This window comes from Brienomyrus brachyistius, chromosome 23 (genome assembly GCF_023856365.1).
Source record: "Brienomyrus brachyistius isolate T26 chromosome 23, BBRACH_0.4, whole genome shotgun sequence".
NCBI classification, from domain to species: Eukaryota; Metazoa; Chordata; class Actinopteri; order Osteoglossiformes; family Mormyridae; genus Brienomyrus; species Brienomyrus brachyistius.
In genome coordinates, this window is record NC_064555.1 from 19510050 (window position 1) to 19535967 (window position 25918).

General features: G+C 42.2%; 1 protein-coding gene across 1 annotated transcript; it reads left to right on the top strand.

Moving 5' to 3' along the window:
* Positions 1 to 223: 223 nt before the first annotated feature.
* Positions 224 to 25885, top strand: eif3eb (eukaryotic translation initiation factor 3, subunit E, b). The gene is made up of 13 exons (XM_048992678.1): positions 224 to 351; positions 2742 to 2859; positions 3797 to 3914; positions 5126 to 5168; positions 5571 to 5675; positions 6046 to 6171; positions 6636 to 6760; positions 9556 to 9682; positions 10593 to 10694; positions 19276 to 19385; positions 24394 to 24496; positions 24913 to 25047; positions 25710 to 25885. The coding sequence occupies exons 1-13, from the start codon at positions 262 to 264 to the stop codon at positions 25746 to 25748; spliced, it is 1341 nt and encodes a 446-aa protein (XP_048848635.1). The 5' UTR covers positions 224 to 261; the 3' UTR covers positions 25749 to 25885.
* Positions 25886 to 25918: the final 33 nt, after the last annotated feature.

A 25918-nucleotide genomic window follows, 5' to 3' on the forward strand; every position in this document is an offset into this window, starting at 1 on the left:
AACACTGCAAAATAAACACGAATTACTTGTTAAAACGTATGTTATATATGAGCACGCAGTTTATACAAATTATATGCACAATGGGCATTCTGTGAGCTCCGTCCAGCTGCGCGAACTACGTAGTGAGGTTCAGGCTCAGCATTGTGTTAAGCAGAGTCAGCTGGACTACGTACTCTGCGTAGTAACATTACGCAAGCTCAGTGTTCTACGTGCAGCCAATAAAGTTTTACGTATTGAATTACTATTAAACAAGCGCTAAATATGGCGGAGTACGATCTTACTACCAAGATCGCTCATTTTTTGGACCGGCATTTAGTTTTTCCTTTGCTGGAATTCCTGTCTGTAAAAGAGGTATGTATATGTTATATTACTGAGTTAAAATTCAGTTTGATGTTTGGTAATTTGCTTATTGGTTGTCCGGCTTTAGCTGAATTGCTTTCAACCATGTGAGTCCCTGGGTGCCGGGTACACTAGGCCTGAGTATTGAGAATGCGCATCCGACTCATAATCGATGCTATCAATATTGGAAAGTTGTCCCTCATAACCATATTTCAGCTGATAACCTTTGTCGGGATTAATTTATTATAATATGTAGTTGTTGTCTTGTGTATGGTAGCTTGGCTATGTAGCCACTGAAGATATGTAATATTGGGCGCGGTGTACGAAGATCCAACTCTTCGGTTAAAGTCGTATTAAATCGGGTTAGACGTTTTAGTAGCCTCATATTCGATTAGTTCAACGTTTCACCTAGTTAGCTGTTGTCTCGGTCAGTTATGTTTAATAGTCATGTATCAGCAATATGCTTTAAAGCTTATTGCTTTGGTTTGTATATCTATTTGGTTGTGCTTTTAGTCATTAAAATTACTCTCTGAAGGATAACTGTCATAAAAACAGACTAGACTCGGACAAACTGCCTAGTAAAGAGAAACAGTGGTAGAAGCTCATTCACAGAATAGTTGCTAGGGATGAAAACTCTGACGCGTCTTTCATGACACTCACGTTTTCAGACTCCCACGCTCACGCAGTCTTAACGGCAAGTCTATATTATTCCATTAGAAACCTAAAATTAGCTCTATTAGTAGCATCGGGGTACTTTTCAAACCCTACAGTCAGTTTACAAGGTAGTAAAATTCTTACATGCCATTAAATGTATGTGCAGACTAGTCTCGAATTGAAAATCTCACTCCAACCAGCTTATCAGTTGACAACCCTGTAGTTGCTGAATACCACAAAGGACGACTAAAGAATTTCTAGGACCTCTGTGATGCACGCTCAACAAAAACTGTCCATGAACAGCACAAACTGTTGTTTATAGCACGACTTACATTGGAAACCACTTATGCCCAAGGAAAATGTACAGAGACACACAAACTAGTGTATGAATTACACATCCCAAATTGGGGGGGGCAGTGGGTGAAATATGCGGTCTGATGAACCTGAATAATACTGTATTATGAGTAATCGTTCATACTTTTTCTTGTTGAAAGTCAAATGATTCCTTCAAGTACAGTGTTTGCTGGTACAGGCAGCCATCTTGTGGGAGTCATTTGGTCCAGTTACTGCTGTGTAAAGAACAAGATATACATGGCTAATTTACAGGACCAGATGCTGCCTATGATGTAGTCCATCCCCCATAGTGTTCTTGTATTACAAAATGATAATGTCCTCAGACACTGCTTAAGAAATTCAAAATGAGCACAAGGATGAATTTGGACATTTTCCAGTCTCTAGCTCTAAGTATCACTGAAGTCTTATGGGAAGTTCACAAGCACAGAGTACAGACTAGAGTTCCACATCCTTCATCCCTCAAAGACCTGGAGGCTTTCGTTCTTGACGGCTGGTCCAGTGTCCCACTACACGCAGTTCAGGGCCTGTCTGGCGGCATTCCACGAGGGACTCCAGCTCTTCTGAAGCCAAAGGGTCATTGACGTCAGTATATTGTTAGTAGGGGTATAATGATATACAAAAATCATGGCTCGGTACGTAGCTCGGTTTTGAAGTCATGATTCGGTACTTTTTTGTACAGTGATGGTATAAGAAACAAAACTTTAATTTCTTTAAACAGTGGTTTACTGAACAAATTATGACTCTCTTAAGTAAAAAGTTTGTGTTGATACTGCTGTAACCGAATAATAAAAAATAAATTTACTTACTTTTAAGTCAAAATAAATATTCTGTCAAGTAAATAAAATAAATATCTGTTAAGGTGGGCATTTTGAAAATTAACTGTACCTAATCTGTACTGTATTCACAGTAGCAGGTTTCAGCTTTGTATTGGAACTGTACAGCACAAGTATTGTCTCAAAAATGCAAACAAAATAAATATCCTTTATGCTGCAGCATTTTAAAAAAATACCTGTGCAGTACTTCTATTCACATTAACAACTTCCAGCTTCACGTTAGGACGTGCGCATGTGCGTAGTGGTGAGGTTTCATCCGCACCATTCCGAATGTTGTTCTGGGGGAAACACACAAATGCACGAAGATTCTGCATTTGCTGTATTTGTTCGATACATATGCGTACTGAACCGAAATTTCCAGCCCCAATATGTGTACCGTTACACTCCTAATCGTTTGGTGTTTCTGTTATTTTGTCCATGCCCTGCAGCTGTGCAGGTTTAAATTAGCTGGTGCACGTCTCATAATCTCAGAATCATACACACACATGTAGGTGTTTTTCTTATTTTTTTTTCTAGCAGTTCAACTGTCCTTTTGTTTCTTGCTTCTTTTCTTCCAATCAGATCTACAATGAGAAGGAGCTCCTTCAGGGGAAGCTGGATCTCCTCAGCGACACCAACATGGTGGATTTCGCCATGGATGTGTACAAAAACTTGTACCCTGACAAGGAGATCCCAAACTGTGAGTTATTTAGCAGAGATGCAATACAGAATTAATCATGTCTACCCATTCTGCATGTTCTGCTGTGTTTTCATCTGAAGCAGGATTTAAGAGTCTTTAATTATGATGAGAATTTGATAAACAGTGTATAATATCATCAGCAAAGATTATTTTGTAACTCCAGTACGACCCAGCAGTGTCAAATTGTATGGTCATTGTGGCCATGTCTGTATTTCTAGAGAATGCTTTGTGGCACGAGTGATGTGACTTAATGTTGGAGAACACTCAGGATAGCGAAAGTCAGGGTTTTGGCAAAGTAAACTAAACAAGGTTTAGAAATAAATGCCAAGTCTTCTGGCTGGAGGGACCTTCCACATGATTTACCTCTGACTGGCTGACTCATTCCAGATGGCGAAGCACAGTCTCCGGGAAAATCCCACCCTATGCTTCCTTGATTGGGGGGGGGGGGGGGCACCTCATTTTGTCCACAGTCCATTTGTCCATGAACAACTAGTTTCTTTATTGTTGGATTGGCTTCTTAGTCATTACTAAGTAACAATTTACTTAAGGCCATGTTTTTAGTCATGTATAAACACATTCATAATACATTATAATGCATTCATAAGGCATTATGAACATGATTGTAAATATTTATAAAAAGGCATAATGTGTTATGCATTTGGATAAATATTTATTGCCATGTTTATAAGGCTTCATGAATGGATTATTTATGAATGTCCATATAAATTACTAAAATATGCCCTCAAGTAAAATGTTGCCAAAACAAAATTGTTTAAAATTTAAGTCCATCCGTGAAATTTGAGGAAAATTATTTTCCCCGCTACTAAATATTATAATATTTCAAGGTGTATTATGTTCAGAGCCCAGGACTGATACTGACCTGATACCGTTCAGAGCCCAGGGTTGATGCTGACCTCTCTCTCTTCCCCCCCCACAGCCTTGAGGGAGAAGAGGACCACTGTGGTGGCTCAGCTGAAGCAGCTGCAGTCTGAGACTGAGCCCATTGTCAAGATGTTTGAGGACCCTGAGACGACGAGGCAGATGCAGTCCACCAGGTGAGCTCTCCTGGCAAATCGAAGCCCTTTGGGTCCAGCCTTTGACCAACAGGCCCTCTCACACAAATTGATTTAACTGTAAGCCAGCATTCACCTTGTTGTACAGCATGAGAGTAGCATGTATTGTCTTGGCCTCATTTGCGTTTGTTAGGATGAAAAAGAAAATAGTTTCTTAGCTGTTCTGAGCTTTGTAGGTAATGAGCTTTTAATCTCTGATGCCCCAGTCTTCAAGCCATGAGCCTTTTCTGTTGAGTACATTTAGACTCAACATTTCTAACTTTGTTAGAAAATATTAATGAGCAGCAGCAGATTGCGTTGGTTTAGTTTTCTGAGTGTATATACAGCTCTGTTTTTTTTTTTTTTTTTTTACAAATCTGTATTGTTTAATCGTGGTTCTGCTGGCTGAAGGCTACACTGAGTGGCACATGACTTACAGGCTCAAACTTTCTAAGACCACAGTATGCAAGAATAGGTTGAAGCAGGAGTCCCTGAGAACACACCTAAACCAGCCAGGCAGAGGGCAGACGTGACTTTCTAATGCCGGAGTTCACTGGCAGATTATTCAGCGGATGTATGAATCGGAGGATGACATGAAGTGACCTTGAAAAGGAATGGGAGACATTGAGTGGTGTGAAGTGCGCTGTTGGGACAGTTCATATCTGGCTCCTAGAAGCAGGATGGAAGTCCCATAAAGCAAGGAAGAAGCCCTTCACCAATGGGTGCTTTTCCATCGCACCCGCTACCATACTTTTGGTACTTTAGGAAAGTTTCACGTTTTACATTTCAGAGGCAGCCCCCCGCCCCCCCCCCCCGCCCCCCCCCCGCCCCCCCCAAAGTACCAATGAAATACCCCGGCTGGTTTGGGATTTTTTGGTACTTAAACTTTTGGTGCTGGTACTCCACCAGAAGTCAATAATAAAGTGAAAGTACTGTACCAGATGTACCGTATTTGGTGCGGTGGAAAAGCATCCAATCAGAAGCAAGAGTCAGGCTGGAGTTGACAAAAAAAAATATCACCCAGACTTATACCCATAAATTGACAAAAGAGTGAAACTAAAAATTTTCTTGTGGTCTGTTGAAAGAAATTAAGAGCTGTGTTTCTTGACTGCTTTTTGTCCTTTTAAAATTGCTTTTGTGCTTTTATATTGAGTGCAATTTCTGATTTAGTAGAAGCCTCAGCTTAAGTTACAAGGATGTTTTCTCTCTCTTAGAGATGGAAGGATGCTGTTTGATTATCTGGCTGAGAAGCATGGCGTAAGTACCAACAGATCTGTTCTTTATGCGGGCGTCTTCTGTCTGTTCCTTTGTGAAGTCAGTGATCTTTTGGGATGTTCACTCACACCCTCTACGTCGCGTCATGTCTTGGTTTTACGAATGCTGGGTGTTTACGTTTGCAGGCCTGATTGGGAAATGTTCGTGACCAGGCGGTCCAACCGCAAGCCCAAGTCCACGGCCAGACTAGAAATCTGAGGCTCTGTTATGTGTCGGATAGATGTCAGCAGCCTTTGTGCATCTTTAAATGTGGTTTAGGAACATTAGTGAAACTTTGAGAGCTCGAGCGATAAGTTGTTAAATACCATCACTACTGAGGAGCCAGCAGTGATCTTTTTTTTTTTTTAAGCTAAATCTCGCCTCATTCTGAATTGTGTATTTCAGTTTCGCCAGGAGTACCTGGACACCCTGTATAGGTATGCCAAGTTCCAGTACGAGTGCGGAAACTACTCAGGAGCTGCTGAGTATCTCTACTTCTTCCGTGTTCTGGTATGTTCTTCAGTTCTTTGACCATATAGCAAACAACTGCCTAGCTACATTCTTCCCTGTACTGTTAAACATTACTTTTGTCATACTTCTGAGTTGCACTCTTTTACATCCGGTTTTTTGGGAAAGTGTCAGTGTTTAGTTATTTATATGTTAATATTATTATTGGCACTCAGCATGAAAAACTGACTTTATTATTGCATCTGATTTTCTTTGGTCCTCTCTCTCTTCCTGGTATTACCTCACATGTGAACGTCCCAGATGATGTTAAATATACTTTGGTGTCATGAACCTGCGTAATCCCAGTAAAGGTTCTTACCTCAGTTAGGTCTGTGAGGTGTCTTGTTCTGGCTGATTTGGCTGCTTGTCACAGGTTCCTTCCACGGACAGAAACGCTCTCAGCTCCTTATGGGGGAAACTGGCCTCAGAAATACTTATGCAGAACTGGGAGGCGGCCATGGAAGACCTCACCCGGTTAAGGGAGACCATCGACAACAATGTAAATGCTTTCTGCTTGCCGTTATTGTTAGCCTAGCCTAGTGTGGCTTTAAGTGTACTTAAGCCTGTTTCATTTGGTTTGTATGTGGCATAAATCATTTTTTTCTTAATTTTCCAGTTAAGTGTATACAAATTTGGTTGATAATGGGTTTTTACTGTATTTTCTGGTTTTGTAGGTTTTTGTTTGCTAACTCTGAGCATTTATTGCCAGATCTGCAGAATTCTTTTCGGGGTTGTGTTCAGTTTCTTTTTATTGGGATGGATCTTTTTCTCAGCCTGAGGAGAAAAGTTATCGTTTATGGCACTGTGTCACACTGTTAAGCGGTGATGCAATGGTTGGCGAGTGGACTCGTCCATGCGTCTTCATTCTGTTCTGTAGTTGTAAGTTGTGGCAGTGAGACAGCAGGGAATGGCAGTGTTGCATTCTGGGAAGGTAACCGCTTCTCCACCCTTCCTCCTTGAAAGTCCGTCAGCTCGCCCCTCCAGTCCCTGCAGCAGAGGACCTGGCTCATCCACTGGTCCCTCTTCGTCTTTTTCAACCACCCCAAAGGCCGGGACAACATCATCGAGCTGTTCCTCTACCAGCCACAGTAAGCATCCTCGGCCAGAGCTCTTCAGTAGGTCGCGATGAGACCCAGTGGGATGGGCGGGATTAAAAAGGCAGCGAGGGGATTTGCGGGTGCTGGGGGAGAGGACAGGGCCGTGGCTGGTGCAGCAGTTCAGCGCAGAGCACCTCGTTTGTTTGGGACCAAAGCATCATCTGCATCCCCAGCTATTGATTCCACATGCCGTGCTGAAAGGAAATGCTTTTATTGTGGTCCACTATCAAAGCACCTATTTTAATGTGTTTTGGAGTTCAGTTTCACGTTATTAACCAAATTGTGCTTAATGTAAACCATGACATTGGCATCTATGTTTCAGAAAAGAATGTTTTGATTCCTGTTTACAAAGAATGATTTTTTTTTTCGGCCCAAGTGAACACAAAGATTCCCTTGACGTTTACTAGTTGGACGATCGCCGCCTGCGTGTTTCCTGCATGTCTGCTTTTTGGTCCCTTGGCCTGTTGTTGCCCCCGCATCACATCCTTTATTGGCCCTCACAGGGCAAACTTCTCCATAACCTTGCACTACTTTCAGGTCCGCCCTTCGCAGCCCCGTAGCCCCGTAACGGCACAGTGATACTCGGTCGATGCAAAATTAGCCATTCACCTGTTGTGAAACCTGTAAGGCTGCATTTCGCTGTGTTATCGTTTACCGAGGGGAAAATGTGATCCCTTATCAGCAGGCCGATGTGGCTAGGAGCCTTGTAATATGCTACTAGCTCTTCAATAATGTAATTTTATTTCAAGAAGTTATTTTGAATAGAAACACATTGTATCATATATTTATGGAGTTGCTTGCCAGTACATCTGATATAAGGTATTGTCTTTACATCGATCATGTTAGTGGAACAGTTTTCTGTCTCGTTCTTTCGCATTTAACATGCTACTTTCACAGATTGCTTAGCTAAGTACTTCACTGTGGTGTAATTTTTTAAACAAAAAAAAAAAATCTTGAATCCGGTTGTCAGTGTCAAGTCTTTCAGTTTTTGGGTGACATCTCTCCATGCCCCCCCCCCCCCCCCCCCCACAATGCAGCGTCCATCCAGCTTTGGATTTTGTCCCAGCGCAGGCCGCTTGCCCTCTGCCATTACAGCCGAACGTATTCGCTTACGTCGAATTTATCTCTGGCCAAACCTTTATTGACTTCAGCCCTGCTAATTTTAGCTCGTTTTGTTTGTGATGAAAGCATTCTTGGGGATACTTTAACGTGCACCCGAGTCACCTGTTAAAGCCGGTTGTATTACGAAATGCCCACTTGTCTACGAGGTGAGAGCAGATGCGATATTGAACAGATCCCAGCAATACAGATGGAAGGGAGACTGTGTGTTGTGACTTCAGCTCCTCCCAGGTCTTGCATTCCAACATTGATTTCTTTTTTTTTTTTTTTTTTTTTTCGGCGATCTGAGAAGCTGAACAACAAGGCTTCAGAGTAAGGCAATAGCTGAATCTCATTGGCTATCTCGTCTAATTAATTCCAAGGGCAACCGCATAGATGTTGTCATCGGATGCCCTGCAGTATGGGTACAAATGGGAAACACAATGCCCGCTGTAGCACAGGGTGGATGTTGCACATGGGCATTGTTTATTTAATTTTGCGTTGTGAAATCGGAGCCGCACTGTCTTCCTCAGACAAGGAGAATATTGCACCCTCTGTTCTCTAGACAACTTTCAAGCTTGGCTGACTGGGGTGACAGTTTGTGTTCATATCTGTAGTTAATGGCTGACAAAGCACTTGATGAAAGATATATTTTTACACATTAATATGATTACATGTAACTGGTTCAGGTTAAGTTTGATGCCGATCTGGAAGCCTCAGTTCTGCCATTAAGTGGGATTTTAGTGATTTGTTGTTTCCTGTCTCGTCTAAACAACGGGATTCAGCTTCATTCAAATGAAGTAGGTCGGTGGCCTCCAAAGTAGGGCTGGCTGCTATGACACGATGTTTTATCGTTGATAATCATGACGATATAATTCAAGGCTCAATTTTTGCTTAAAAGCGCATCAGGATTCTCCTTAAACAGATTCAGGACATGGGAAGAAAAGGCCTACAGAGTGAATGCACTGTAAACTGGAATCTAATTTCAGTCTCTCTTCTCCAGCCTCTTAGGGTTAACCAGTCTTCTGCCTGTACCTCAAGATTTCAAGATCTATCATTATGTGTATTAAGTACAGGATGTTATACAATACAATGAAATGGGTGGGAGCTCAGCTGTTTCCACGATTGCCCGCATTGTAGTTTTCCTGCCAGAGATCATTTAAATGGGGGAATTAGATGGCCGAATGGTGCTCTTCCATTGTCACAAAGAACTGAGCCATACCATGACGTGATGGTTGGTTGTATGACCACCATCTCATTTTGTCAAACAATGATACCGGTGATCAGTGCCTGGATGCATGGGTTATCTGAAGGAAAAAGGCCATAACCTGTATATTATTCATTATTAGTCTTTCACGGCGCGTTGTTGCTAATGCTAATTTCGCTAGCATTTGACGCCAACCACAAGACACCGATTCTCACATATGTGTTAGCGGTAAATCATGATGTACGATACTGTTGCTCTCCCAGCGACGCCTTTGCTTAGCTGACCCTTCTGCAGTGGATAACCGAAACGAGCTGGAAACAAGCTGTAACTAGTCTCTCTTCGTGGTTCATTATGTCTCGGTTCCTGTATGTCTGTCGAAGTGCCATAATGGACTTATCTGAGGGGGCAATGGATGTACATCAGTGTGGTTCTCATGCAGTACGAATGTTCGGTATCATAGGTGATGTTTCCTCTCTCCCAGGTACCTCAACGCCATTCAGACTATGTGCCCTCACATACTGCGCTACCTGACTACCGCCGTCATCACCAACAAGGACGTTCGGAAAAGGCGACAGGTTCTCAAGGACCTGGTGAAGGTCATCCAGCAGGTGGGGGCTCAGCCATCCGCACACAATTGCCCACCTCGTAGCTTTCCTACCATAGGGAATTAGCATGCCGACTGCTTAATGGACTTATCCAAGAGGGCAAAGGCTGTACAGATGTTTTGTGAGTGAACGAGCAGCAGGACATGGTAATCAGAACATGGTAACAATTTGTGGGGCTGTTTTTTTGTGAATTTTTTTGACTGGGAGACGCACCCTAATCCCCCATAACATTGCTGAAGACTGTTAGAAAAAATCTTCCTTTACAAAACATTCCATGCGGTCCTGTCTTCTCTGGTCCCGGATTGCAGCCCTTTGATCTGATGAGATCTGCTTTTCCTCTGGTTTCAAATGGCATGATTAATACAGGTTCTTTTTAAAGTTCTGAGTCGGTATGCAAAGTGTTTCTGAAGGCTTGTTTTTCTGGCCTCTCAGTTGTTGCATGATTGAGCTGCTGGATCTTTTGGAGTGGGTTCAGTCTGCAGTGTTTAGGTTCGGTTACAGTTCCTGCAATGATTTTAGTGTCCAGAGGCTCACGTAGCTGTAAAAATGGCTTCCTCTTAGCCCAATAAAGCCCTGTTTGCTCACCGCTGTGGTTGGTCAGAGATCTTGTGTTTACCGCCTTCATGCCTTTAAGTTGGTGTGTGTGGAACGTCTTGGGTTCAAGCCCGGTACTAGCCGAGGTGAATCCTTTTTTGGATGGTGTGTGGCTCTGTGGGTTAAGGCTGATCAGAAGGATGCTTCAAGCCTCGTGGTCGGCCAATTGATTTTACCATTGGGTCTCAAGCAAGGCCCTTAACCCCAATTACCCCAGGGACTGGCTGACCCGGCTTCTATGTCTCTTTGAATAAAAGCATCTGCTAAGCCAATGTGCTTGTACTGACACTGAGATTTTGTGAATTTATTCTCTCATTAGGAGTCTTACACATACAAGGACCCCATCACGGAGTTTGTGGAGTGCTTGTACGTGAACTTCGACTTCGACAGCGCGCAGAGGAAGCTGCGGGAGTGCGAGTCGGTAAGCCGGAGAGCTGCACCCCCTCTACGCTGCTGTGAGCGTCGGGGGGTGGACGCCCCCCTCCAAACACGGCCTAACTCTGTCCTCCTGGTCTCCATCTGTAGAAATATGACCATTTACAAGAACAATTACATTTTAATAACATTTTTCCATATTAGTTTACATGGGGGGGGGGGGAGGTGGGTCAGGGGGGTAAGCAGACCACAAAAAAACCAAGTGTGTGTGATATTAGAGTACATACTGTCCGTGGGACAGTGAATATCATCTTACAGAATTTGAGCAGCCAGTCAGAGAGGACTTCATTTGCGTGAGGTCTATGTCCATGTCCCGCTCCCCTTATGTAATTATATACACACACATGGTCTGCATCATGGACCTTTGACCCTGCCCATAACTGTAAGTAAGCTGTGAGGCTTTTTCCCTCTTCATCCCCCCGCTAACCCAGGCCTCATTAGTTGTCGCGTATGTGTTCTTGTCAGCCTGCCCTCTTTGCATTTTCCTCTCATTAAATGCCTCCCACCCTTCCCCGCGCCTTTTCAAATCGATCTTTGAAGCGGGAAGAAGTATTCGGTCACTTAAGATCGGTAATGAGTGGTTAAAATTGTAAGCCCACCCCCCTCGCTGTTTTGCTGCTGCCAGTTAATGTGGCTTCTATGTAAATCTGTTTCCCAACCTGATCCTCGGGGACCCGCAGACGGTTCAACGCTTTTGCTCCCTCCCAGCACCCTGCCAGACAGTTTACGTTTTTGCACCCAGGAGCAAAAATGTGCACCGTCTGCATCTCCCTGAGAACTGTATTGGGAAACCCTGATGTTGAGGGTACTGCTCAATAAAACATTCATTAGCAGAATGCTAGGGGGTTTTGGGGCACTTGTGGAAGTAGGGGTTTATGGTGGGGTGCTGGTTTTGATCAGAGTGTGTGTTTGTGTGTGTGTGTACATGCGTGTGCGTGCATGTGTGTGCGCGGGGGGGGAGAGAGAGGTCCTTGCATCTTATCTGCTACTGAGTGAATGGTTTCCCTACTCAAAGGAAAAGCTGACTGAGCTCAGGAAGGCCTTGAGTTGAGCTGGGGAGCTGAACCTGTTGGCTGTTTGTCGATATTGACATTTGACGTTTTTGACTATTCACACAGGTGATCTCTTTTCAGAGATTAAAAGAGGGAATTGTGGAGAGCAATAACTGCAGGGGAACAAGGACACGTAGGGAGGCTCTGTGCGTACCAAAATTAACCTATTGACGCAGACTGTGGTGGCAGCTGCTAGACATAGCGTATAGATAACGTACTGAATAACATGGTGTACCAGATAAGGCGAAATTGCCAGAAAGTGGAAAAGTACGGACAGGGGCGAGGGCTGCTTGTAGAAGGGTATAAGACACACATGAATAGTAAGGAAGTCGAACTCTGTTGGGATACGGTGTATCACAGACTTCCCAGATCGATCTGTTGGAATAAATGGTTATTGGATTAACTCATCCACGCCTCCAGGTGATCTCTTCTCATCTACGGACCCTGTGGAGTTGGCGTACTCCAACAATTCCCAAAGGCTTCAGTACATTGCAGGTTTCGAGGTTTCAGTGGCAAAATTCATGGTAGACGAGCTTAATTTTTGCCAAATCTGCTGTCAACCATTTTCACGCTCATCATCTCGTTTTTGAGTTGGTATAGAAACCTGGAATCCAGTAGCAAAGTCTCGTCATTTACAAAATATGTCCATCATTGACAGAAATAATTGTCTCTGTAAATGATGCTGTTTCTCGGTCATTGCAAAACCAAAGTGATTACTGCATTACTATGTGACGACTCCTGGTGTAACTGTTTCATTTACTTTTTATAGTGAAAGGAAACTTTATTTTAATTAAATTTATATGAATGGTTGCAAGTAAATTTGTATGGTTTGGGCAAAAGCTTAGTTTCCATGGATAACTATGAAGTAACTGACCAGAATTTTACTAAAATACCATTTATTAGAAAACGTGTCCCACAATTTAAGGAACACTAAGGAGATTAAGATTGTTTCCTGTCACTGGGCAGGCAGATGTTATGTTCAAGGTCCTTACATTGCACAAAAAAATGGTGGCACCCTACACCTTTTCATGAATTAGAGAGAGAGTGCATTTTCTATAAGACATTTTTTTGAAATTTATTTTGTATGGTAATATACAAATGGCAGTTTACATTGCAGTAGGTCCTGGGTTGATTAAGAATGTACTTTTTGAAAGACAATTTTCGTTGCAAAATTTGATACATAGTTAGCATTTCACGGGTTTAATTTTTACCTAGGTGGGATTTTAGTATCTGGTGTAGTGTGACCAAAACCACAGCACTCTGGATGTTAACGTTTAGAGAAGAGAAAAAGTTGGAAAAAGACGTAATTGGCCTGTATTCTGAAGATTGAGGTTTTTTAAAAAAATTGTCACTTTTTCTTGATTTAATTGGGTGCAGACCCATGAAATTCTTGCCAATTTTAAGAGAATTAAGTAAACACAACTGCATAAATGTATATGCTACATATCCGGCAAAGTAGTGTTTGATTACCGACAAAAGCCATTTTTGTAATAAGACTTTTGGCAGTGTAGTTTTTAAAGTTGGATGTTTTCAGAATTTTTAAAAAAGACACATATTCCTGATACTGTTGAGTTTTAAATGGTTGTGCAATTGAAGCAACACCAAACATGTTTGCAGGAAAAGTAAAAATGTTTTTTTTTTTATTTTAATGAATACATTGCAGTTACTAATTTGGACTATTAACTGCAAGGTTATTGCTTCTAGATGCATGCTAAACAGCTATGTGGCAAAAACTAGCTGAATGGTTTGGTGAGTCCTCTGTGAATCCCACTGGGTGCCGCAAAGCTATGATCTTCTATATTTGTGTGTCTATTACGGCTGCAATTGTTTAATTTTTATAATCGAGTTTTTTATGAATTTTTATTTTAACGAATAATCTAGTATTCACTTAAAATACGTATTTTGCTGAAGTGTGAGAATGAACTTAATCCAGCCGGGTCTTTGAAGAAACAAATAGTGCTTCTCATGTCATGAAAGTCAAGATTTTGCTGCACCTATTTGCAAATTTAGTCAAAACGAAAGTGCAGCCCACTCCGTTCAGTGCATTAACTGCCATATTGCATCTGTATATACTGTTAAGGTAAATGTACTGAAAAGTTCAAAATATAAAAAGCGAACACGTAGGCCCAGCTTACACTTGGTTTTAAAATGCATCTCGGACAATCGGATCACAAGTAGACAATCAACACATTTCCGTTTACACGTGTCTATCATGGATCTGCAAAGCTTACAGCTGAACACTCGTGTTCAGATTTTGTTACTGCCCTGCACACAGTTATTGTGACATCCTTGTCGGGTACGCTTCAGGACACATTAGCGTTTACACTGGGAAAGATGTGGTGAAACGTGCCCCGGACCACCTTGGGAGGTGGTTTGAGTGATCAGATCACAATGCCTCTTGGTGGTCGCTTACACTTGTATTTAGCACTATCCACTTGCAACGCGATCGCCCAAGATGCATTTTAGAACAAAGTGTAAACAGATGCAACACGAGCATGTTCAAAATGCTGTCACTGGTGAACATGGTTGAGGCATCACCATAAAGTTGTCTATAAGAGACTGTGGTTTACTGAAAAAGAGAATTTTTTTTCCATTTATTTAGTCTCTCTGAATAGAGAGAATTTGGTTGTGTTCAGGTTAAAATCGGGTCAATCTAGAAAGTAGAATTAAAAAGTGCACATAAAATATTACTCTGCCCAAAATCTGAAGTTTGATGCACACCTCTGCTGTCCAAACGACTGTCCAGAATGTACAAAAACCACACTGTCAAAATATGACAGCATGTAGTAGTTGGCTGCTAACAGTAAGGTCCCCCAGTTTATGAAGGGACTGTATGTATCAGTATTTTAAGATGTTCTAATTTTTACCATACCTATGCTAGTAGACGGTATGCAAATTTTGCTGAATGAGCAGTTTAAAGAAGGTTCTGAGAATTATAACGGCATTAAACTCGGCAGTTTACAGCAGCATTTCAACAACTGTGTTATGTTTTCTGTGATGGATACAATTAGTGGTTTAAAAAGTTTTTTAAAAATTATAATTATTAAAAATATTATACACTTTGAGTGTATTGTCAAACTCAATGAGTCAAAAACCGCGATTGTGTTTTTTGCCCTAATTTCTGCTACCGTTCGTCTTTTCGTTTCACTCTTAACCTTCTGTGGTTTTACTCCGTTCCTCCACACAGCAACGTGCTTCTTTTGTTGCTCCAGTAGAAATTGTCCATGCACTGCTGCCGTCTGCATAATAATTTCCGTGGATCATAAAATGAATAATCGAGGCAGAGAATTTGCCTCATGGATTTTTATGAATCCTTTTTTTTATGAATTGGAGTAATCGTTTCAGCCCATTGTATCTGGGGGTGCTAGCATTCGATACAGCTGCTTGCTAGTGCTTTATGAGATGACAGAACTAAGCTGCTCGGTAGAGCCAGTTAAAGGGCACTTTTCCACTATGCTAGGTACCGTGGTTTGGGTACTATTCTTTCAGTACTTTTGCCTTTACCATTAACTTCCAGTCAAGTAGCAGTATTGAAAGTTCCTGTCCCTGTAATGTCTGTACAGTATGAAGAATTGCATGTGCATAACATATGATGCTGGTATTGATGTCATGCATTGAATTTGCAAGGAAGTCACTTTCTACACATTTGTAATGTGATATTTTGCCATAAATTTGTCTTGATCGATGGGCTTCATTCGTGTTTCGTACCATGATCATTTTCTCCTCGTGACGACAAGCGTGGGACAGTCCGTCAACTTCTGTGCTGCAATGGACTGATTGATTTAAAAAAAAAAAAATGTGTTGGTATTCCGTCTGGCTCATAAAATTTATTGTAATTGAGCAGAAAAGTAAGGGCTCTTCACCCATGGAACTCTGTGGGCTCTGTCAGCCACAGCTCCGCTTTGCCGCTGCTCTCGTTGCCGTTGTGGAATCGCTGTCTGATGTGGGGGCTGCTTAGCGGACGGAAAGGTCGCGGAGGGGCCTGCTTTGAAAGCCCCGGCCTCCATCTCGACACCGAGTCAGGAGGAAGTGGCTCGGTGTTTCGGTAATTGCGTCCTTTGACTTCTAGTCCCACAGAAACCTTGAAAAAGCCATTGAAATAGTTCTTACTTTTTTGTTGTCTTTTTAAGCAACTTATAATTTGTGATCCGTGGGGAATTGAGAACCAGATGGACTCAACATTGTCCTATTTGGCAGCATAAATAGGTGCAGTTTGTTAACACTGTCACAGCATAGTGTTACTTTAATTGACTTGTGATATCACAGCAGAATAATTACAATATGATTTGAACAACAAGAACAGAGGTTCTGTTGCTTATACACAGCAGTATTTGTTTGCTGATCTTTGACCTTAGCTTGGGAACTTCTCTGTTCTTCCTATGCCTTGGAAACTCATTTTACCAAACGCATTGCATTTGTTATAACATTCTTCATTTGAAGAAATTCAAACATTAATATTGTACTATAGATCCAGCCCATTATTGCACAGTAGCCTAAGTCCATTGTGTGCAACTGGCCATGGAAGGTGAAACCTGTAACGTTAGACTAAATGACGAGGAGACAATAATATAAAATAACAGATTTTTATTTATTTAGCAACCCACTGGACAGAAACGGCAGCCAACAGGTAGTAGCCTGTTCTCACTTTATTGCTTATGATCCACGGAAATCTACAGAAATTAGCAGCTAGTTACAGCTTAAGTTAAACAAAGCAGGAGCAACAAGAAAAACAATCTAAACCTGACAGTAAAATATCTAATGATTAACATTAGACATGTCATTGGTCTACGAGGATAAAACTTAAAACAACACGATGCAATGAAATGCTGCCTTTGCTTCATGCTACGTCTAATGTTAATGTTGTTGAATCTGTCTATTTGTTCGGTTTCCAGACTCTGCTTTTTCAGCTTTGCTGGAGTTGTTTTATCGTCATATTCTTGTGATTCTCACACCCAACCAGCTTCTGACAATTTTGGCCAGCGAATAAATTCACAGAAGTCTGCCCCTAGTGACTGATCCCTTAAGGTGATTATACATTGGGCATCTTTGTGAGCAATGTTGCCAGCAACAATCAACAAAGTGAGACAGAGGGCAACTAATTAAGGCAGGGGACACTTGTCAACAACCAATCAGAGAAGCAGATCTATTGATGAGACGGACACTGTAAGACAGACGTCAACTTTTGTGGCTGTCCGTTGTTTTAGCTTCGTCTGTTTTACTTAAGTGTCACATATAGCACAACACTGAATAGATACTATGGCGAAAGGATAATTTAATGTAATTTTTAAAGGTGCCATAGAATAAAGATGAAAATTTGACTTTACCTCGGCATTGTTGAATAAGGAGAGTTCGGTAAATTGAACTGACATACCATGAACCTCAAACACCGTTGTTCTCTTTTAAGGCAGTAATATGGGTTGATTCAAAAAACCCTAGACTGTTACTTAAAAATATTAAAAATGATTAGAATGTTCTGGTTGCAATCAGGGGTGTAGAGGAGGGTAAACACACCTAAACGCTGTTAACACACCTTTTTCTTGTTTACTCACTTGTAGTGCTGGGCGACATGGACCGAAAATCACATCTCGATATTTTTAGCAGAACCGCGATATACGATATATATCTCAATATTGTTTTCCCATAAAGTAATAATAAATAGACAGTTCCAAGTCAGAGCCAAATGTCCTCAATGTCACACGGGCACTTTTATATGCAGACAGCTGTACATGTACATGGAAAAATGGCTCAAAATGTCCATTTGTCCTACCTTACTGCGTTTCGATCGTATCGATCGGTGCTACCTTACCGAAAATGTTATTGTCATTTTTATGGGCTGAAACTGAAAGCGGATAATCCAAAAAATAAATACGTAACCTGTCTAAAAAAACAGGAACTAATGTAATGTAAGCAGGCATTGCGAGTCTGAAATACCTTATAAGATTAAGTGTTAAAACACATCAGGTATTTCGACATACAGCATAGTAAATCAATGTGACAGTGAAGTGTGATCAATGTATTTTAATAAAATATTTAAAATGTATGAACATTGAAAACACAGGAATAAGCCATAACTCCAATGCAAGGTAGGAGATCCATGGGAGCTTCTACAAGCACGAGAAAATGGACCTGATTTCATTGTACACATGCACAGTACCCCCAGGACGTTCTCATAGGTTAGGATGAAATGTTAGAACATCGGCTATTTTACCAACCTGGGGGGTATTTCACTAAGCTGGACTTCTTGCTTAGCAGGATAACTTGTTGGATTTATGGTAATCGGGGCTAAATGGATTATATAATCCTCCACTTAAATGTAGCTCAGACTACCTTAAATCTGACAAGTTCTGCGGCTAAACAAGAAATCCTAAAATTAAGGCTTGTCATGTTTTCTTGACGCCATAATGATTGCCAGATTACCATCTCGTTATCATATGAATAGCACTATGTGCAAATGGGTGGGTGATCAGCGCTGCTTCCTGATACTGTTGTTCTTTATTTTCCTCACAAAGCTCTAAAGCATATTTAGCCGCTACCTATATATATTTGAAAAGTAGTCCGTTCAAGGTTTGCGGGGGTGTTTCATGTTTCTAGGACAAAACTCGTTGGTGAGATTTCGAGTTTATCCCACACATGGCATTGGCGACTGCCGAGGGTTAAAAAAAATTAAGATACAGAATGTTTTCCGATGCAGCAGACCCACATACAGTACGCATATATGCATATAGTAGCTAGTGTGTTAATCATTTTAATAAAGGACATGAAAGTTGCTCTTTTTTTGCCTCTGCTTTCACTCTAATTCTAGCAGCAGCAAAGAGAAAACGATTTACCTGAGACTTATGGTTACATGCTAATGAAGCTCTCATTCCCATGACAAATGTTACACAGTTACGACATATATTATTTACAACATAAATACATGAACGCACATATTAATTTACACTATTAGGACTGTGAATCTGGGGGGGGAAACTATTCACACCGTTTTTGTGCTTTAATTGCGCCTAACATTTTAAAACTTTTGGAATTATAAATATGCATACATTGAATCCACAGATTTAATGTGTAATTGTCACACCGGGGAGTATATGGGTCAGTCTCATGATCTCATTACTGTAACATGTCACTTTTTTTCTCTAATTTTTAAGACTAGTTTGAAGCCAGTCTCAAATTAAACTGAATTTACTAAATTGTCAAATTTACTGGCAAAATATATTTACCTATAATTGCATGTATTCCACACTATTTAACCAGGTGATTGATCTAAAATATAAGCCGAAATTGCCAAATGCCTCTGAAAGCAGAAACCTGAAACTCTGAATGCACATGTAATGACATGAAAAATCTTAAAATTTTAACTTGTTTGCCTTCAACAAAACAAAACAAATACTGCAGAGTATAGTATTTTTATTTCATGCATGCCTCCATCTGACAATTTTTCTAAATGAAGTGAACCAGGCAGCATACCTTTCCTGTGCCTCTGGTTTTGGGCTCATTGCCGTCACTGTTATCCTGCAGGTGCTGGTGAACGACTTCTTCTTGGTGGCTTGTCTGGAGGACTTCATTGAGAACGCTCGCCTCTTCATCTTTGAGACCTTCTGCCGTATCCACCAGTGCATCAGTATCAGGTGAGTCCTGTCTATCACCGATCTGCTGTCCAGAGGACCCTGACATTTTTTGTGCCTTCAAGAAATCATAGCATCTAAAGACAGGCCCATGCAGCACATCATCTGTAGTCAGCAGTTCTTGGCAATTGTGAGGCCGGGCTTTAAGGTCACATGTTTGGTTATGTTCGCTTTGGTGGGTCTTCTGTGGGTCCCCCAGTCTGGCCGACCAAGTTAGACAAAATGTTTAACTGTCCAAAGGGTGTTAAATATGGTTGTATTTTCATAATTGAGATCTGCAGCACTAATCCAATTATTTCAGACCAATGGGTTAGATGATATAGAGCAAGATATGTGTGTGAACCTAAATATTTAACTTGAAAGTTGTTGGCTCAGTAATTTATCTGCTGTGGGCTTTTGAGTGGTTTTGTGTTAATTATGCATTAAAGAAGGAAAAATCAATCTGGCTTTTACTGCCGGATATTGAAGGGATGTTTGGTTGCCCATATGTTTGGATGCTGATTGCTGCTGTTGGTTTTTTAGTTTAGTGGAATTGCATTAGTGAGTGGGTGGAAGCGTAATTGTAATATTAAACCTGTATCTGAAACTGCTCCATAGGAAGAGATGAGGTCTTGGAGGTGAGACAGAGAACACACACGGAGTTATGATGTGTGGCTTCTTTCGGTCTGATTAAACCATTATTTTCATCAGGGAAATGCATACCTGTGGTAGGTTAGCGGTCGAGTTGAAAGCTGCTGCCGTTATCGGTGCATTCGCTGGGTACCAAACCACCTAGAGGCAAACGGAATACTTTGAGATTCGTCTGTAGTTCGATGGTCACACTTTGAATGCTGGGAAGTTGGTACAACCTCAAGGGCCACGAATCAGGATTTGTTGGCTGTCTGATGTTAGTCATGATACTGTGATGACAAAATAAGATGAATCTTTGGTAGGTGGTTTGTTCGCATGCAGTTTGTGCTGACACGTGTGGGGCGGTGCTATGGTAAAAGCGGGGCAGAAAATACCATGTTTTGAACTAACGACCAGTAGCCTGATTGTCTCCAGACTTTCCTCTGCTCTGCCGGTTATCCTTGTTTTAATCATTTGGCTTTCCGCTATATAAAATGGGCAGGTCTCGTACGGTTTTGATTTCCTTTTATGAAATGAACTCTGCAAGACGCAATCGGCCCTATAGCATTATTGGATCTGGTTGTTCCGGTGGAGGTTTTGGCGTCACATTGAGGCTGGGTCTTCAGGTACTTCCTGCCTCTTACGGGGACTACTTGGGGGTCTTCCACAAAGTGGGATTTCTTGTTGAGTTGGATAACTTGTTGGATTTAAGGTAGTCTGACCTACACGTACTTTATTCACTTATATTTAGCCGAGACTACCTTATGTCCAACAAGTTATTTGGCTAAGCAAGAAATGCTGCTTTGCGGGACACCCCCCTTTACACAGTGAAACCCAAAAAGGGCTCCTCCTCTTTGCGTGTGTCTTGTATGTGAATTCTTAGACCCAAAGAATGAGGCGTCGAACTTGAATGGCTCAAGAAGCCTGGCGCCATGTTATCTGCTGATTCATTCTTTCACTGATATCTGTCATTTAACGTTTTGCTCATTTGCAGTCACTGGAATTGTACCTTTGTGTGAAAAGGGTAATTCTGCGGTATAATTGCATTACTTGGAGGCTGTGCAGCTAGTCTGGTCTCTCAAAGAATCAGTATAAATCCCAAGCTGAGAAGTTGGACCCTGGTTCTGAGTGACGGAACATAGGAATGTGTAACCATGTGCTGACCTAAGACTTGGGTCGTTCGGCTGTCAGTCAGAACAGCTTTTCCTCCATCCTGGGGCTGTTACTGGGTTCACTGCCCTTTTCAAAGCTTCTTCACAGAAGAGGCACAGAAGAACAACCTGTTAGACCTTGGGGGGAAGGAACTGCAGGATTTATCATGGGGGAGGGGACACTCCTGTGTGTTGAATTTGATTTGTAAATGTGTTCTGTGTTTTAATACAAGCCGGCAGTCATCTAACCTTGAGCTTTTATGGGTCACTGGCAAATGGTAAATATTAATGTATTAACCTCTGTGGGTACAATGCTACAGAATTTGAGAAAGGCCATGGATCATTGATCTTTTATTATTTTTATTTTTACTGCTTTCTCGTAATTACAGAATAATTTCCGGTAACACTTTACTCAAAGCACCCATGTGTGTTATAGATCTTGAATGCATCATGAAGGTACCTCATATTATAGAGACAGCTATAACTATTTATAAAAAGGCATAACATTATAGCCATGTGTATTATGCCTTATGAATGCTTTATGAAGCTCTCATCTATAATGCACTGCAAGCAAGCTTTGAAAGGGCAGTGAACCCAGCTTCAGGGAGGAGGAAAGGCTGGCTCTGACTGACAGCCAAACAGCCCGGGTTTTACGTCAGCAGTAACACATGGTTAAATATTCCTATGTTAGGCCACTCAGTCAGGCTCGCACTTCTCAGCTTGGAGTTTTCCTCTATGTGTTCCGTTTTCCCATCACAGGCTAAAAACGTGCTGTGGTTAATTGGAGTTACCGAATCGCCCGTAGGTGTGCGTGTGTGTGCGTATGTTGTGTGAGTGTGCCCTGCGATGGCTTGGTGCTCCATCCTGGGTTATTCCCTTCCTTGTGTCTGTAGCTTCCGGAATAGACTCTGGACCCCAAGACCCAGCATAGGACAACTGCGTATAGAAAATAGATGGATGGTATCGTGATAGCAAAGATTGTGTGTTGTTCATAAGTTGCAGTATGGACCCCTTCATCATGGACTTGAAAGACCTGAGGAAACTCTAAATCAAATATTACGAGGCACAGTATTACAAGTAGTACACAGTGGCATCAGGCTCACGTAGATGAACACAAATGTTAGGCATAAAGCTACTTTAGCCTCCGTCAAGCCTTGATTGCGCTGATCAATATATTCCTGCTCTCTTGCCATTCCAAAGAGGGTACTGCCACCAGTGACCCGCTGTGGCTGTAATATGATAAGCATTCGGTACTGTGTTTATCCTTATAATTTTATCATAAGAACAATATTCATTTTCTCAATCTCAAGAAAATTGTTCCACTGTCATGGGAAAACGGTATTTAAAAAGCGATATTTCTTGGCTTCCATAAAATACTGTTCCAAGTAAATAATCTTAAAGGGGAAATTAGATATACGTATTAAACTATTCTCTGTGGTCAGATCCACACCATTTTTATTTGTTTTTTTTATTTTATTATATGGATAAGGTGGGGGCGGCATGGTGGTGCAGTGGTTAGCACTTGCACCTCTGGGACCCGGGTTCGAGTCTCCGCTGGGTCACGTGTGTGGAGTTTGCATGTTCTCCCCATGTGGTCGTGGGGTTTCCTTCAGGTACTCCACTTTCCCCCCCACAGTCCAAAAACATGCTGAGGCTAATTGGAGTTACTAAATTGCCCGTAGGTGTGCATGTGTGAGTGAATGGTGTGTGAGTGTGCCCTGCGATGTTCCCTGCCTCGTGCCCATTGCTTCCGGGATAGGCTCCGGACCCCCTGCGACCCAGTAGGATAAGCGGTTTGGAAAATGGATGGATGGATAAGGTAATGAGAGTGTGTTGCATTTTTTTTGTCATGTTTTCCTTCCTGGTATGGATCACGGTTGGTAGTCGGCCGCTTCATACGGTCCCGAGTGAGCATTTCACGAGTGCTCTAAACAAACGGGTTTTGCCCTGGTCCTGACATCACAGCGAACTCCTTTGAGGTCACCAGTGTGCAAGTGATCTGGCAGAGCATGTAAATATTATGTTTTCAAAGCAGCGTCTTAAGAGTCTGAAAGACAAAGAGCTGTTTTGCTTTGTCGTAAACTTTCCCTGAATACATTTGCTGGGATAGAATGGGAGTTTAAACATTGCAAGCTCATCCTGTTCTTCATTGCAAACACCCGTAGTTATGCACATCCTGAGATGCTACTAAGAAACACCGTCCATGTTTCACAGATTATCTGTTTTTTCTTTAATTTGATTGTTTTTCCGCTTCGGTACAAACAGCATAGCTACCCACCTTTTGTCGGTTACCACCGCTTTCCCCGCCGGCCCTCCCTTTCTGGACCAGCCCTACAACGTCAGAAGCCATGTGTAACTTGGGAGAACTGCCAGTGCATGTTTCTTGCGGTCACTGGTCTGTTAAGTTGTTAATATCTCCTCGGTTACCTTGTCAGGGTCTCTCTCTGCCAAATATTGGGATGTAATGAGAGTCTCCCGCCTTCTTCTTAAAGAGTCTTGGGGACACTGTTCAACCCCCCCCCCCCCCCCCCCCCCCAGTTTGGCGTTGTCATCTTTAAGTGAGACTGACAGTCACCACACGGCTGTATGCCTGCCCAATTCTGCACCCCCAGCGCCTCGCCTTCACAGCTCGTGGAAACAATCCGAGCCCCAAGCCACCGTGAAATGACCTTTGTTATTATCCCGGCGGGAATCGACCAGTCAAGGGCACGATTGTCGGAAAATGAGTGTGTGAGGAGCTTGGCATGGTGCTGTGTCAGAAATCTCCTCCCCACCTCTGTTTCTGGAAAGGGGAGAATAACCGAGATGGAAATGGACAGATTCAGAATTATGTGAAGATTCCAGCCTTGTCGCGCACAGTTATGCATGTATGTGCTGCTGAGATTTTGTGTATGGATATGTGTGGCTTGCCTTTTCTTTTGCTGTTTTAGCTGTTGTGTAAGTTTTTATATATCCTGTTTGTTTATTAGCTGAAGTTTATCTGTACATCATAAGTTTGTTAAACCATTAAACAGTCGTTGAAATGGGCCATTCTCACAAACTTAAGACTTTTTTTTTTTTTTTTAAATGTTACAATGAAGTAATGTGAGGGGACAATTGTGTGATTGTCTAAAGAGACATAATCTTTTTTTTTTTTTAATGGCTTTGCTCAGTGTATTTCGGGTTTAAATGAAGGCTTTGCTGAAAGCTGAGGGCAGTAGCTTGGCCTTGTCTCACTGGGCAGCAGCATGACAGCGATTCTCACATTTCAGCATGCTGGCGGACAAGCTGAACATGACCCCCGACGAGGCAGAGAGATGGATCGTCAACCTCATCCGCAATGCCAGGCTGGACGCAAAAATAGACTCCAAACTGGTGAGCTGTTTCCTTTTCCCTGAGATGTTCCATTTTGGAGGGTCTAGCCTTCTCGTTATGAGAGGTGCAGCTTGGAAAATAGATTACGTCCTGGCAGGGCATTTTCTGTCTTTTCCTAGGAGGAGAGCGAAGGATGGGCTTGTGTGGATGCACGCACACGCTTAATCAAGTATAATGGGGAAACGCATGCTAGGATACAGTAAAGAGACGTCTAAAGTTTTTTTCCAGAAAGAGTCTCAGTGGTAGTAGATGTTTAATTCGAGCCAGACGGGCCTAACCCCCCTGACAGAGGTGGTGCTCCATAGAATTGGGAAGCCTGCTCTTCCTCAGATTCACTTCGGTATTGCGTGCAACCGTGGCAACCGCACGGACCCTCGGCATGACTCGTCTTGACGTACCTTGCTTCGGCGTTTCAGGGCCACGTGGTGATGGGGAACAACGCAGTGTCCCCCTATCAGCAGGTGATTGAGAAGACCAAAAGTCTCTCCTTCCGCAGTCAGATGCTGGCCATGAACATCGAGAAGAAGCTGAACCACAGCAATCGAAACGAGGCGAGTGTCGTATTTTTTTATTATTGTTCGTTTCGGCTGCAGTCCTGAAAGGCGACCTGGAAGGTCTTCCGGCTGCTTATCCGTCCTGTTTCTTTGCAGTGGGGCCCTGGGCAGTGTGCAGCGTGCAGGACTGCTGGTGTCCCTGCTTCACACTGTTTCAGCTTTTATCGCTCTGCCAGTGATGCTTCAGAGCTCAGGCTCTGCTGACAGTCAGCAGGCAAAAATAAAACTCTCACGCACACACTTTTTAAACCAACACGCTTAGTGCTGCTTTGCATGAATCCATAAACTTTGAAGACTAGTTTTGGCGCATGTTTAAAAATGAAGATTTTTTTAAGTTTTCAGAGACCCAATATAGATCCACGCTGCCCCTCAACCCTAGGTTGCAGCCTTTTAATGTGTGAGGCAGTTCGGTGTGGGTTGCAAGCGTGTTGCGTATATTTTAATGGCTGAGAAGCGTAGAAGGCGATGTTTGTGCTAATTGAACATAGCAAGGGCTGCTCTCATTAGTGATTGTACTGCAGTGATGCTGAAGATGTTTCAGGCAGCACTTAATCCTGATTCAAATCTCAAACAACTTAGCCCTGAACAAGAAAAGCTTCTCTCTCTTCCCTCTGTGGATAAAGAATTTTATATCTTGTTTTTCCTGTCATGTTTTTCAGACTCCAAACTGGGCTGCCCAAGATTCTGGTTTTTATTAAATTAAGCAAATGAGGATGAAGAACTTTGCCCTCCCCCACCACACCATCCAGACAGCAGAAGCTTGCATTTTTGGTACATCTGACAGTAGTTTCTCACACCAGGTCAATTTTTGTTCAATAAACATCTCTTCAAACTGGTTTGACTTCTCCTTGATTTATTTCTTTATATG